The 16,490-nt window shown below is 40.9% G+C and overlaps 1 protein-coding gene across 4 annotated transcripts in view; it reads right to left on the bottom strand.

The window, feature by feature from the left end:
* Positions 1-16,490, bottom strand: part of ANKIB1 (ankyrin repeat and IBR domain containing 1) — a 410,970-nt gene that overhangs the window by 19,064 nt on the left and 375,416 nt on the right. For 3 of the 4 annotated variants that reach the window (XM_030200246.1, XM_030200271.1, XM_030200254.1), the window contains exon 18: positions 9,569-9,680. In XM_030200246.1, the coding sequence (XP_030056106.1) occupies positions 9,569-9,680 (112 nt within the window). The remainder of the gene's footprint in view (positions 1-9,568; positions 9,681-16,490) is intronic. The other variant, XM_030200262.1, reaches the window with a different exon arrangement.

The following is a 16,490-nucleotide window of genomic DNA, read 5'->3' as shown; positions in this document are numbered from 1 at the left end:
CATAGTTGCGTGCTTATATAAGGGAAGCTGGATGCATATGTTGATTTGTATTTGAGTCCTTTGTAGCTTGGGTGGTGGAGATTTAGGTGTTGACCTTTTTGTGTTCCTGGTTGGTAAGTCTATGAGGTCTGTCATGTATCCCGGGGCCTCACCATAGATAATTTTATGAACCTGAGTGCAGATTTTGAATGCTATATGTTCTTTGATAGGGAGCCAATGCAGTTTTTCTTGTAGGGGTTTGGTGCTTTCGAAACTCGTTTTTCCAAATATAAGTCTAGCTGCGGTTTTGAGCGGTTTGAAGTTTCTTAATGATTTGTTCTTTGCATTCTTTACATAGAAAAAGGCCCGAAACTCAGGTTTCTTCATGAATCGTAGTGATATTGTCCAACAAGAAAACCTGTGGTGTGGCCTGTCAAGAACAGTGATGCATCTCACTCAGATGTCGCCAAACCATCTGCCAAAAGCAAAGAATAGGAACGCAATCCCAAATGCAATATTTATAGGAAGCATACGATGGCCACATTTGATGCAGGAGCCATCTGTTTGAAATCCCATCTTTCGGGCCCGGGAAGAATGAATATACATCCATAATAGAAATTTGTAGTGCAACTCTTGAAGTTGAATGCTCTTCACCAACTGTGATGTGGATTGCTAGCTGTGGAGAAATTTGTTAGTATCTTGATAACCGAAATCTGTAATCCAAAGTGTCACTACTTTATAGAGAAGATACAAGCCCCTGGGTTTTAATAAAGCACCGTAATGATGGTGCAAAAGCCTTTTAGCCACTGAGGGGATAGGCTACGTGTCATCAAAATCAGAATCTTCAAAAGCTGCTTGAGAAGTCCTGAGGAGCAGGGAGGCGTATTTTCAAAGCAGTTAGACTTACAAAGTTTCATAGTTACCTATGGAACTTTGTAAGTCTAAGTGCTTTGAAAATGAGCACCATGGTGACAGAGCTGTCAATATTGAAACCAATGATGCAATGGAAGATCATAGGTGTGGCAAAGTTCACCGACAGGAGGACAGGACCATGATCGTCCTCCTCGTCCACCAAGTGCTGTAGTCTTGTCATGTCTCTTTGGGACCAATCTGAAAAAAAGGCATCCAGTTGGCCAGGTAAGAAATCAGTATTGCCCTGAAGGGGCAAGTATCACAAACAATGAGCTGGAAGATTATAATGTTTAGAAAAAGAAAGCCAGGCCCAATGCAAGGTCTTAATTAATATGTGCTTTCTTAAAGATGGAGAGAGAGCTTGAGTCCAGGCGTGCATCAATTAAGATGGAGACAAAGACACACAAAACTGGCTCTCGTAAACAATGTCACAAAAGAAGGAAGTGTGAAAAATCTCTCTCTCACTTGCCGCATATGACAAGTAATGTAAGTTGCTAAATTTGGTAAACCCAAGCCTCCCTCTCTGCCAGACAAGGAAAGCTGACCCAAGGAGGCCTGGGGACGCTTATGATTCCACAAGAACTTGCGAAGATGACCATTCCAATTATGCAAATCCTTGCAGTATAGAATCAGTGGCAAATACTGGCGAACATACAGCCATTTTGGTAGGACAATCATTTTTAATAAATGAATTCTACCCCTTAAGAGAAAGCGGTAGAGAGCATCAACTTGCACAGAGTTTCCCTGTCTCTATCAAAAGGGGTGAAATATTGCTATGGTGTAAAGTAGCCAAATTTCTAGGTATAACAAGGCACAAATATTGTAAAGAGGCCTGGGCCCAGCGTAAAAGGAAACAGCCCTGCCAACGAGTTTCTGAAGCCCTCAGACAAACTGAGGGCTTCAGATTTATCCATGTTAATCCACAGTCCCAATATTTGGCCAAATCTAGCATTAAATCGAGAGCACACTGGAGGGAGACCTGGGACTCTGTGAATGATGCCAAGAGATCATAAGCAAATAAAGCTAAAGTGAATGCTTGGGAACCCACAGGGATACCCTTAATGGTGCACTCCTGAAGCAGGTGGAAAGCCAAAGGTTCTATTCACAATAAAAATAACATAGGTGACAGGGGACAACCCTGTTGGGTGCCTCTTTGCGCCCTGAAAGGTACATAGAGGATCCCATTTAAAAGAAACTGTGCCCAGAGGTCACAATAGAGGAGTTGCACCATTGACATAATAGGTCTTTCAAAACCAAATATGTGCAATATCTCCCACAATATGTCCAAGAAACGTGGTCAAATGCTTTTTCTATATCAAAGTTCATCATGAGAGCCTCCTGCCCTTCAGCCTGGACAAAAGAAATCACACCCAACAGCTTGTGAACAGTACTTACTACATTACGACCTTTTACAAAACCAGCCTGGGATGGGGCGTTCAGGCAGGGCAAAATATAAGATAAGCGGATTGCCAAAACTGGCATATATTTTGAGATCAACATTTAGGAGTGAGATAGGTCTACTGGAGCTCATTAGTAATGAGTCTAAACCCGGTTTTAAAAGGGCAATAACTGTAGCCCTTCTCATTGTTGAGGAAAGTGCCCCAAACAAAGAACTTCATTATAACCTGCCAGGAGTACTGGTGAAACTGGAGGGCACAAAAGCTTAAGCAATTCAAGAGGGAAGCCATCAGGCCCCAGTGTCTTGAGAAGTGCAGAGGTCCAAATTGCTTGCTGAACCTCTCTCCCAAATGAAGGGATGCATTGAGAATATCCAAATCTTCCTGTGTTAATTGAGAAAAAGGCAAGTCTGTTAAGAAGCTAAAATTTGGGGGATCCCGCTGGGATTGCGCAGTATATAATGTTTATAAAAATTATAGAACAATTGATTGATATACTGGTTATTCGAGGTCTGCTTTTTAGCAGGGTCCCACAGAACAGGAACAAAATGAAGACTCATTGCTGTACGAACCAAATGGGCTAAAGAAGTGCCCATTCAGTTACCATAGCAAAAAAATCGGTGTCGAGCATGTCGCAAGCTATTCAAGGTGCACTGATGAATTAAGTTATTTAATGTGTATTGGAGCTGAAAGAATTGCTTCTTATTAGCCCAGGTTAAATGGTGGGCTAAATTGTGCTATGCCTGCCAAAGTTGATACTCGAGCATCAAAATCTGGTGATTTAAACGCTTAAAGTGGGCTTCCATATATGATATAATTCCCACCCGAATGATGGCTTTCCCCATCTCCCAATATAGGCCCGGGATAGAAGTATGAGCCACATTATACTGACTAAGGGCCATGTTTACTAAGATGCGCTGTAGGCACACTAATGCTACTGACACCCATAGAAATATATGGGTGTGTCTAGCATTAGTGGGCGCTAAAAACGCTAGAGCGCCTTAGTAAACAGGGCCCTATAAGTCTCCCACTTTTGGACTATGAAATTTTAAATTGAGCATCATCCTTCAAATATAGGGGCATCATCCACAGTGGGTGAGGGCTTTTGTGGAGTTCACGCAATATTAGGTGGGCCACTGCATGATTAAAGATACCTGAAAACAATCTCTACAGTGTCCACTGCAGAAAACACCTCCACAGACAAGAAGACATAGTCCAAGCAGCTCTCAGATAGATGTACTCTGGATATATGGCTGTACTTGATCTCCCCTGGATGGAGAGTACACCAGACATCCAACAAATCTAATCCTGAACAAAGAAGGTCTCCTCCCCACCAGCAGGAGGACGCCGACTGTCTGAAGTCATCCTCCTAGGCCAATGAGGGTCCGCTGTTACATTAAAATCACCTTCAATGATGATAGAACTATGAGGCAATATTAACAAAAGTTTTAAAAGCACTGGGAAGAATGTGCGATCATAAACAATGGGGACATACAATGAGATATAGGATGTCCTATAAAGCGAGCAATGTAAAATCACCCACCATCCCTGGTCAACACTAAAACAGCAATGTTACTGGAAAGACATGGCCTTATTAATAAGAATAGCCACCTACCCTATGAGACACCAAGGAAGTGGATGAGAAACAATAGCCCACCCATTCCCTAGTCAATTGTTGATGCTCCAGATCACTTAAATGCAATATAACCACCCTCACTCCTTGGCGGCATAGAGCGGACAAGGATTTTCCCGTTTAATCGGGGAATTAATTCCACATACATTCCAGGTAATAAAATTTAAAGCCATGATGAGAGGAACAGGGGTGGAGCCAATGCACTCAACTCAAGAATACCCAAAAGTTGTACAAAGTCCTCCAGTGACCAAATCTCAGAAAAATAGACAACAAACTGCGCATGAACTCTGTTCAAACATTTGATACCTCTCCCTCTGTCACCCACCCCCTCATAACTATGTCCACCAAAACCTTTACCCCAAATCCTCCCCCCCCCCATTCCTCCCAACCTCGTCCTCCCAACAAATAAGAAACACGGTATGCAAATAACTGACACAGCATGTAAATTATGTCCCACAAAACAATGCGGTGTATATGAGAAACAGGCTACTGGGAATATATTATCAAACAATATTTGCATAGAAGAATGGTAGTACTATAAGGAAAAGTTCTTCCAGTACTGAAAGAATAACAAGTAGCTCAGGGAGGCGAGGTCCCTGCTTCCAGGTGGTCAACAGATTGCCGTTTAAATCAATTATTAAGGGTAGGAACCCGATGCCACTTAGGAGCAGTTGGAAGCAAACTGATACTTGAGGAGGGTGCAGGTTCTTGATCTTTCCACAAGCCAGTTTGAGCAAGTGAGACCTCGCCTCCACCACAGTCTTAACTCTATAGTGATGTCCACTTATGGTGAATTCTAAGCCAAATGGGTATAACTATTTATATCTGATGCACTCTCTCCGTCGTAGTCACTTCATGAAAACTGCGTCTTTTCTGTAGGGTCAGAGCGGTCTTGATAAAATTCCACTGGTACTCCTTGATATCTCATGGTCCCCATCTTGTGTACTAAAGTAAAAAGGTGCTCTTTGAAAGTATAGGATTGAAAACAGACAATAATGTCCCTTGTTTTATTTTGTTGCTGCACAGTGTGCGCGTTCTATCAGATATTTGAAGATGAGGGGACTGAGGATCTGTCTATAACATCTGATGGCAAAACTATGATATGATGACATGACAGTCCTCATCACTCTCTGATTCAGGAATGCCACGCATCCATGGTTTTCAGTATCATCTTTACGCTGATGACTCCCAGATCTACCTCTCCACACCAGAAATCTCAGCTGAAATCCAGGCCAAAGTATCAGCCTGCCTGTCTGACATTGCTGCCTGGATGTCTCAGCGCCATCCAAAACTAAACATGACCAAGACTGAGCTTCTTATCTTTCCCCCTAAGCCAACCTCTCCTCCTCCCCCATTCTCTATTTCTGTGGATAACACTCTCATCCTTCCTGTCTCATCAGCTCGTAACCTTGGGGTCATCTTCCACTCCTCCCTCTCCTTCTCTGCACATATTCAACAGACTGCTAAAACCTGTCGTTTCTCTCTCTATAATATCAGCAAAATTCGCCCTTTCCTTTCTGAGCACACTATCAGAACCCTCATCTACGCTCTTATCACCTCTTGCTTAGACTATTGCAACTTGCTTCTCACAGGTCTCCCACTTAGCCATCACTCTCCTCTTCAATCTGTTCAAAATTCTGCTGCACGACTAATATTCCGCCAGGGTCGTTATGCTCATATTAGCCCTCTCCTCAAGTCACTTCACTGGCTTCCTATCCATTTCCGCATACAGTTCAAACCCCTCTTATTGACCTATAAGTGCATTCACTCTGCAGCTCCTCAGTACCTCTCCACTCTCATCTCTCCCTACATTCCTCCCCGGGAACTCCGTTCACTGGGTAAATCTCTCTTATCTGCACCCTTCTCCTCCACTGCTAACTCCAGACTCCGTTCCTTTTATCTTGCAGCACCATATGCCTGGAATAGACTTCCTGAGCCAGTAAGTCAAGCTCCAAATCTGACCGTCTTCAAATCTAAGCTAATAGCCCACCTTTTTGATGCTGCTTTTAACTCCTAACCCTTGTTCACTTGTTCAGAACCTTATTTTATCATCCTCACTTTAATATTTCCCTATCTCTTGTTTGTCCTGTGTCTGTCCTAATTAGATTGTAAGCTCTGTTGAGCAGGGACTGTCTCTTCATGTTCAAGTGTTCAGCGCTGTGTACGTCTAGTAGTGCCATAGAAATGATAAGTAGTAGTAGTAGTAGAGATTGCACGGCAGGAGGAGGAGGAAGTGAACCGCTGCACATTGGGTCACTTCCTTGTCCTCTGCTGGCTTAGACTTGACTGTTTATGTGAACCGCGGGACCCCTGCAGTTCACATAAACAGTCTGGTCTAAGCCAGCAGAAGAGAAGAAAGTGACCCAATGTCCAGCACTGAGCAGAATTCTGCAGAATAATTGTAGAATTCTGTGTGTTCTGTGAGGTGGGGAAATTCTGCACTGAAGTAATATTCCTCTATACCACAATATATTTCAGTTTTTATGGGCCTAAGCAAATATGTCATTAAAATTGCCTCACCTACTACATCTGTTACTCCATGGCCATCTTTTTACGTTCCTATTCCTACCCTCTTGGGCTAAATATCAAAAAAGGAAGTAATCAACCAGAGGACAAGTTGGATTTATCACTGTGAATATTTAAATATGCTAAAAATAAAATATCAGGAGAATTCAAGACTAGTTCAATATGGAAATTATTGAGCTTGGAAAATTCATGAAGAGGAGGAGTAAGAGGACAATAGATGAGTAAAATTGCCAAAGAAAGAACGGTATTGGCTTTTAAAAACAATTACAGTTCTCAGGGCTTTTAGCAGGAAATATTGTAAGGCCCAGTCAAGATTTTAAAATAGCCATGCCTCCTCTGCTTGAAAGGTTGGTAGAGAATATATCCAGTAGGACACAACCTTGTAAATAGAGAGTCTTTTGTCACCTGACAGCCAGTTTTCCTCAATAAAAGTAAATTCAGCATCTGATCTAGCAATAGATCATAAATGATGTGAGCTCACAAAATAAGTTTAATCCTCACCCAGTAGTGCCACCAGTAAAGTTTCAATCTCACTTCCAGCCCTAAATCTTGCTTGCCTAATGCCAAACAAATAATAATTTTCAAAAAAGAATGAATTACTTCCTTTTCTAAAAGGTTAGCTAATAATAGTGAATTCAAAGTGGATCTATATTTGGAACAGATGGCCTCATCAGCACCTTCATTTTTTGGTACTGTAGTGATCATTATCTCCTGAAGCCATTGGTACCACACCTTGTTTTAGTGAAGAGTTCAGTAATTCTTTCAAGGCTGAATAATTAATTAATCAAGCAAATAGAAGCCAGAACGGGATTTAACGCTGCAAATCATTTGCTTAGCCCTCTCCACTGTAAACATGTTAAAATCTTCAAATTTTAGCAAATCTAGCCCATCATTAAACTATGCCTAAAGTTAGGTGTGGTTTTTGGAATACACCTAGTGCTCGTTTATTATGACTATATTTAGTCACGGACACTTATGCCAATGCTGAAGCCTAAAATACACGCAGAACGGGCATATTCTGTAAGTGCGTGTAAATTCAAGGAATGCCCACAACCTGCCAATGCCCCTCCTATGGCCATACCCCCTTTTCAGATCCATGTTTTAGAATTTACACAATCATTTTATAGAATACACTTTGACAGTTATGCCCATAAATTCTAATTAGTATCAATAATTGCTTGTTAGTGCAATTATCAGTGCTGGCTGACTTGTTAAGCTAATTAAGCTGTGCACGCAAATACAGAATATGACTGGATTTGTGCGTGCAATTTAAGCCACACTATATAGAATTCGGGGATAGTGGCTACCCATAGAGCATCACACTGGATTCAAAATTTCAAGACTAGTCTTCCAAGCTTACCATAATTATGGCCCTTCTTTATCTTATAATACACAAAGTACTCCACTATTAAGTTTAAATTTCATGGATACCTTTATTTATATCCATTCACTAATTTCTCAAACACCAAGATCTCACGCAACTCACTCTCATACATCCCACACAGTATCAACCACTCAGACACACCATCGCACCAAATTATACATTAATATAAATGTTAACTCTTGATCTTGACTGCCACATTGATCAATGCTAGTCCTTGAGTCTATAGAAATAATGTCTCTTTAAATCAAAGGACATAATAATTAATGTCTCTTTAAATCAAAGGACTGTTGTATAAAGTCCCATTAAACCGTGTAAGATGGCTCCAATTAACCATGGTTAATTGGAGCCATCTTACACGATCTAATGCGACTTTATACAACGGTCCTTTGATTTAAAGAGACATTATTTCTATAGACTTAAAGACTAGCATTGATCAATGTGGCAATCAGGATCAGGAGTTAACATTTAAATTAATGTATAATTTGGTGCGATGGTGTGTCTGAGTGGTTGATACTCTATGGGATGTTTGAGAGTGAGTTGCGTGAGAGCTTGGTGTTTGAGAAATTAGTGAATGGATATCAATAAAGGTGTCCATGAAATTTAAACTTAATAGTGGAGTACTTTATGTATTATAGAATTAACTTTGGGGTACTCCTATAACAATTTATTTCCCTCTATTTGCATTAAGATTGCCTTCTTTATCTTAGTCAGAAGGTTACTAAATATGCTCTAACATGTTTCTTTACCTCACCTATATCATCATTTTCATTAAATAGATCTCCCATAAGATCTTTCTCTGGTGTTGTTCTAAAAGTGTGGAACTCCATTAAAGCTTAAGTACATTTAGGAATATGGTACCTTCCACTGCAAATTAAAGACATAGCTCTTTAATAACTGGCTTTCTTTTTAAGCATTTTTTTGTGGATATTTATTTTGTATAAATTATTTTTTTTGTTATACTCATTTGGTATGTGCAGAATAGAAGTAGTATGTTTCACCAAACAACTCAACACACAAAAAAGATTCTCTTCAAATTCCGGTGTCACAGCAGTGATGGCGATACAGCCTACTTTGCTGAAAGAAACTGTGAAGTGACAGAAGACCCTACAAATGGATGCTCAGAAGCTTCCCATAAATCAGCACCAAGTCTACAAACTCAAACTGATTCTGTATTAATAATTTTATTATCTATAACATACTGTATTTTTAATTCTTTTCATGTATTTTATGCCAGGTTTTTGTTCTTGTGTATTCGATCCTTATGCTTTTGTACAACTGTTATCTTTTGTTGCATAATGTTTATATCTTTATGGTTTTATATGTATTTATTTTTTTCTTGCTATTGGTAACTATTTCCATGCTGTGATTTACTTTGTACTGCTTTTGGCCTAAAACAACCAGAATATAAGTTTCTAAATTAAATCAAATGTTACTCTAATAAGAACTTTTTTGTGTGCATCTCAATGCTGCTTTCTAGTCCACAGTTGAAAGTAGGAGGTGTGTAAATATTTCAGTGTATATTTAAATGAAAGCCAGTACACCAAAAATGTAGGCACCAATTTGGTTTCTTGCCCATGCTAATTGTACATCAAGGGCATGTTTCATGTGCTTCCTCTGCCCTATTCAGGATGTTGCTGATGCAAGCAGAATAATTTTGAATGTTTGAAATGAAATGATCTTCATGCATATATGTATTTTTTAATTTAATATTTATCAAACCTTAAACCGGGCACATACCTAATGTGCTCTCACTGGCATCATCAGGATCAGGTGTACTTCGCAGACTGTGAAGGTCTCCTCCCCGCCGTCGCTGCCTGTGTCTCCTTCGATACTGAAATTCAGCATATTCCTGCATAAATCAAAGGTTATAAAAAGACAGGTAGCATGCAGTAGTCTTCTCTTAAGTATTGCCAAGTAAAGTCAATACAGTATTTGTTAAACACATACTCCTCCTTAAATCCAATTAACTGCATTTATTATTTTATTTATTTTTTATTTTAGTTACATTTGTACCCTGCGCTTTCCCACTCATGGCAGGCTCAATGCGGCTTACATGGGGCAATGGAGGGTTAAGTGACTTGCCCAGAGTCACAAGGAGCTGCCTGTGCCTGAAGTGGGAATTGAACTCAGTTCCTCAGTTCCCCAGGACCAAAGTCCACCACCCTAACCACTAGGCCACTCCTCCATTCCACTAATTATATTATTATTCTTTAGAAGGGGAAATAAATCAAAATCAACAAGCTATTTTTATCATCACTGGTTCAAAAACTGGTCATCTGAGTGGCTGACAATAATCAACATTTCAAATAATCCTACCGGTCTCAAAATCAAATATATATAAAAATATTTGTGACTAAAGATTTCTAAAAGCATTAATAATTTATGATAGGAATTGGTACTTCAGTTCATGGACAGCACCCTAGTGATTAGTACATTGGATTGGATTGGATTTATTAATGTGATATACCGCAATTTACATCACTATCTAAGGAGTCCTTTTACTAAGGTGCGCTGACAAATAGCCTGTGGTAGTGTAGGCGCATGTTTTCGGTGCACGCAGATCCATTTTTTCAGCACGCCTGCAAAAAATGCCTTTTAAAAATTTTTGCCAAAAATGGGCGTGCAGCTAAATAAAAATTGGCGCGAGTCCACTTTGGGTCTGAGACTTGCGCCAGAAAATAAAATTTATTTTTCGGACATGCGCCAAAAATGCAATTACCGCAAGAGCAACATAAGCTCTTTGAGCAGGGACTGTCTCTCTATGTTAAATTGTACAGCGCTGCATAACCCTAGTAGCGCTCTAGAAATGTTAAGTAGTAGTAGCCGGGCAGTAACTTCAAACTGGCGTGCGCAGACGCTTACATGGCTTAGTAAAAAGGCCCCTAAGTGGTTTAAAATAATAAAACACACTAAATATCCAAAATATAATGCATTCCTATTTCTAAAAAGCAACTAGGAAAGGGAAGGGTGGAAGGGAATTGGACTTGATTTACTGTCTTTTTGTGTGTTTTGCAACTACATTCAAGTGTTTTACATAGTATATATATGTAGTAACAGAAAAGGTACTTATTTATACCTGGGGAAATGGGGGGTTAAGTGACTTGCCCACAGTCACAAGGAGCCGCAGTGGAAATCAAACCCAGCTCCCCAGGATCAAAGTCTGCTGTACTATCTACAAGGCTATTCCTCCACTAAAAATAATAAGATCCCTAAAATACATATACATCTTATAAACCTTAATGTATAATATTGTTGAAACAATAAAGTCTTCTAAAATTTATGAAAAGCATAATAAGAAATTTCATGAAAACTATCCAATCAAAAATTCCATAAAAAAGGTCCAACATACGAAAAAGCCAGCTTCCTGGTTGTGCCAGAGCCGGTGGTTGGGAGGCGGGGCTGGTGGTTGGGAAGCGGGGCTAGTGCTGGGCAGACTTATACGGTCTGTGCCCTGAAGAGCACAGGTACAAATCAAAGTAGGGTATACACAAAAGTAGCACACATGAGTTGTCTTGTTGGGCAGACTGGATGGACCGTGCAGGTCTTTTTCTGCCGTCATCTACTATGTTACTATGTTACTATGACAACTTGATAACATCAAGTCCAGGTAGTTGGACATGCAGGGGCCCAGGGGGAGTAGGCCCTACAGCCTGTCTACAGGTTATGTTTCCTTCTGATTGAGGCAGGCATGGGATCCAGGGCAATTACCGCCTCCAAACACCTGCCCAGACCTCATTTGGGTTCCTCTACCAATTCTCCTAATACTATGTACCCTGGGTATACCTTAGATATTCCCTGGTGTCTAGTGATCCAGGCTGGAGTGATCCCTAGTCACTCCTACCTTTGCTTGTTCCATTTTAGATGGGGGAGGGGGAGTCTGAGGGGTGGCAGAGGGAAAACCTCTGGGTGAGGGCCCACTAGGGAGGCCATGTGGTTGGGACAGCAGTAAGGGGAGGCCTTGGTTTTGTAGTGGGGTACTAGAGGGGGTTACTGGCTCAGGGAGGGGATGCTCTGGCCACTACAATTTCTGCCAGGTGCTGGCCCGTTTAACCTGATGCTCTTGAGTGGTAAAATATCCACCAAGGGCTCAAATGGAAATTTCTGAAGATCCCATAAAACCAAATTCAGGTTTCATTAGGGACAAACTCGTCTGCGTGATTGATTGACACACCATAACAGGCAAGGGATGCAACAAGGCAGAAAGAGGAGAACTATTTCTCTCCTTCTACCAGAACTCAAATGATTTCCATATTCTTGCATAAGCTGTAGAGGTGGAGCATTTGTGTGCTTGGAGAAGAGCTGTTATAATGCCCTACAAATTAGAGCGTTATAGAATAGCATATTTTACTATTCGTCTGAATACAAATAATGAAAAATATTATTTGGGTGAATACTAATAATGGACATTGAGCTTTAACATAACAAATAATAAAAGAAGCAACATTAAATCAGATAGTATTTAGCACCGTACAGCCCCAGATTATTCATATTTGAATTTAAATCACTATTTGGCTGAATACAAATAATGTATTTGGGGCTTTATTTGGGACCATATCGAACTGAATACGTATATTTGGTACAGCCCTACTCTAAATAACCTTTTTTTCCTTAAATGTGACCTCTCAAGAGCCAGGCTGTGATACCAAAGGGGGAGGGATCCTTTAACAGAAGTGGGTGACGGAACACACAAGGGAAGGGTCGACATTGGATCTAGTGCTCACAAATGGAGGAAGTGTTTCCAATGTTCATGTGGGTGCCCACCTAGGTAATAATGATCATCACACGATATGGTTTGATGTAAGAGCAAAAGCGAAGTGTGGACGCACAAAACTCAAAGTACTAGATTTCAGACGTACTAATTTTGGTAAAGTGGGGAATGCTTGAAGAAGGAGCTGATGGCAGGAGTAGGAAAAGAAGAAGTGGAAGTGCAGTGGTCCAAGCTGAAAACTGCTTTAAACATGGCAACCGATATCTATGCAAGGAAAGTAAACAAAAACCAGAGAAACAGGAAGCCTATATGGTTCTCCAAACAAGTGGTTGAAAAAATAAGTGCAAATGAGGCTTCGTTCATGAAATACAAAAGAACTCAATGAGAAGATCACGGAAAACATTACTGGATTAAGTTCAAAGAAGCGAAAAGGGAAATACGGTTAGCCAAAGCGTGGGTGGAAGAAGTTAAGAGAGGTGATAAACATTTTTTTTTTTAGATATATTGGAGAAAGGAGAAAAAATAGGAATAGAATTGCAAGACTCAAAGACACTGAGAATAGCTATGGGGAGAGTGAGGATGATAAAGTGAACATGCTAAACAAATACTTCTCTTCAGTGTTCACAGAAGCTGGGAGGAGTGGCCTAGTGGTTAGAGTGGTGGACTTTGGTCCTGGGGAACTGGGTTCGATTCCCACTGCAGGCACAGGCAGCTCCTTGTGACTCTGGGCAAGTCACTTAACCCTCCATTGCTCCAGGTACAAATAAGTACTTAAGCCGCATTGAGCCTGCCATGAGTTGGAAAGCGCGGGGTACAAAAACAAAATCCCGGAGAAGGACCTCAGTCGGTAGCACAGGGTATATCTCAGAATGGAGTAGATATTGTGTGTTTATGGAAAAAAGCGTTTATAAATTACTTGAAAATCTGAAAGTGGATAAAGCTATGGGACTGGATGGGATACATCCCAGGGTACTGAGGGAGTTCAGAGGAGTCCTGGAGGGACCTCTGAAGGATTTATTTAATAGACCTTTAGAGACAGGAGAGGTACCTAGGGATTGTAGATGAGCAGATGTGGTCCCTCTTCTCAAAAGTGGAGAAAGGGAAGAAGTGGGAAACTACAGACCAGAGTCTCTCGTCGATGGTAGGAAAAATAATGGAATCACTGCTAAAGGAAAGGATAGTGGACTTTCTAGAAGCCAACGGGTTACAAGATCCAAGGCAACATGTCTTTATCCAAGGAAAATCCTGCCAAGTGAATCTGATTGACTTCTTTGACTGGGTGACCAAAAAACTGGATGAAGGATGTGCGATAGCTGTAAACTACTTGGATTTCAGCAAGGCCTTTGATACGGTCCCTCACAGAAGACTTGTGAATAAGTTGAGAGAGCTGAAGTAGAGAACTAGATTGGAAACTGGTTGACTGACAGGCGGCAGAGGGTGCTGGAAAATGGAATCTGTTCGAAGGAAAGGATGGTAAGTAGTGGAGTGCCTCAGGAGTCTGTGATGGGGCTGATTCTGTTTAATATATTTATGGGAGACACTGCATTTTTGCGGATGATACGAAGATAGACAACAAAGTGGATACCCTGGAGGGAGTACAAACCATGAGAAGGGATCTTCAAACGTTAGAAGAATGGTCGAGGGTCTGGCAGTTAAAATTTAATCAACTAAATCCTCTCTGGAAGAATATTAATTCTGAAACTACTGAGTCAATTCCCAAAAGATCACCAAAAATACCTTAGTCTTAAATCAATTAACACATATACTGAAATATAAATATTAGTGATAATAATGTGCTCAGTTCATACCAATTCCTACCATTATATCCCCAAAAGAACATGCGTTAAGAGACTTGACGAATGACCCCTCCCTTGTCATTAAGCGAGTGGACAAGGGGGGTGTGGTCGTTGTGAAGGACAAGTGGGAATATTTACAGGAAGCACATGCTCAGCTGTCAAGTGTTATCCATTATAAACCTTTAATGCAGGATCCAACTGCACAGATACATGCTGAGGTTTTTGATCTCCTGGTTGAGACCAACTGTGTAGGATTCTGTCCCATAAGGAATACAAGTACCTTTATAGAGTACATCCAGTTATTCCCAATATTTATTTTCTGCCCAAAATACACAACTCTTTGAAGAAACCTCCTGGGCGCCCCATAGTGTCGGGACGAGGTTCTCTTTTGGAGCCTCTCTCGCAATATGTGAACCATTTTTTAAAACCAAGAGTGGAGAAAGCCAGGTCTTATGTACAGGACTCCACACATCTGGTACAAATTTTGGCAGATACTACCTTTTCAAATAATAAATCTATATTACTGGTCACCCTTGATGTTGTTGCCTTGCACACTAATATCCCTCAGGATGAGGCTTTAAGAATAGAGAAATATTTGTCCGTAATGTGTATCTCTGGAGATAAATTGAAGCTGTTAAGGGATATGAATGAACTGGTGATTAGGAACAATTATTTCATCTTTGAGGATCAGTATTATTTACAGATCAAGGGAGCGGCCATGGAGGCGACAGTAGCCCTCTCAGTGGCCTGCCTGTACATGACTAACTTTGAAAATAAATTTGTATACTCCAGCCAGCATATGGAGAATGTTCTATTATGGAAACGCTTCATTGGCAAGGATCTGAGGAGGATCTGAAGCAATATGTGGAGTACATTAATCAAGTGGATAGCCACATCAGTTTTACAGCACAGTGGAACAAATAACATATCAACTTTTTGGACGTCACTATCAGGCTGGTGCAAGGGCAGATAGTAACCTCAGTGATTAGGAAGGATACAGATTGCAATATGACATTACACTACTCTAGCTTCCACCCTAGGCACCAGCGCGACAACATTCCGGTGGGGCAATACTTACGTTTGAAGCAGTTATGCTCAACAAAGGAAGGCTTCAAGAAACAAGCTGGACACATGCATCATATATTTCAACAGCGGGGGTACCCGAAAAAAGTGATGCGAGATGCTTACAAAAGGGCGTAGAATGCAAATAGGCACTGACTACTGAATTCCAAACCTTGAGAAATGACTAAACCTTTGGTGTGAATGATGCCTTTTTCATCAGTGTCCGGGAGTATACACTCCCTTATCTGTAAGTATTGGCACATATTGCGGGTTCACGCCCCCCTGCATGAAACCCCACAGTTTGCATACAGGAGGGGTTGGAATCTGGGGGAGTTGTTTTCTAACCACAGGATGTCAGGAGGCATTTCAGGTGTGGTGGGTGCTCATACTGCCAATATGTTTCTGAGGGAGATAAGATTCAGTTACCCCATTGTCCATGGCAATTTTATATGCGGAACAGAACTGATTGCAATACTGTGGGGGTTGTCTACTGCATATGGTGCCCATGCAAGCTGTTTTATATTGGGCACACGACCCGGAAGATCAAAACCTGAATTGGGGAACACATCAGTAACATTAGAACAGTGAAAGCTGAGGCATCTTTGTCAGCCCACTGGAATGAGTATCAACATTTGGCATCAGAACTATGGTACACAGTACTATTGCAGGTGTCTCTGCAGAGAGGTGGATCGTTGGGTGACATATTGACTCAAAAAGAGCAGCGTTTAATTTTTACCTGGGATACTATCCAGCCGCGTGGCCTCAATAGAGACATAGAATGGCTGTGACTGAAAATGGGAGGGGTGTTCTAACCAATGTTATTATAAGATCAGAATCTGATGAATAGAGATAAAGAACTGCTGTGACAGCAAGTGGAAGGGGGAGCCTAACCAATAGCATTGTAGGATCTGATGCTGTTGAATATTTAAGTAGTACATGGTTGGTGTGGTTCGTGATGAAACACGTACTGCGCCTAGGAAGGGCAGAGCTCTGTGGAAGCCCGTTCAAGGTTTGTGACCGCAAGTGAGGATTAGATGTTTGTTTAGTAAGTATTGTGAAACATTTTTCAAGTATTTTTGTAAGGGCTCAAAGT

Source organism: Microcaecilia unicolor, chromosome 1 (genome assembly GCF_901765095.1).
Source record: "Microcaecilia unicolor chromosome 1, aMicUni1.1, whole genome shotgun sequence".
NCBI classification, from domain to species: Eukaryota; Metazoa; Chordata; class Amphibia; order Gymnophiona; family Siphonopidae; genus Microcaecilia; species Microcaecilia unicolor.
Note: the sequence above shows the minus strand (reverse complement) of the source record. Positions and strands in the feature narration are given on the sequence as shown.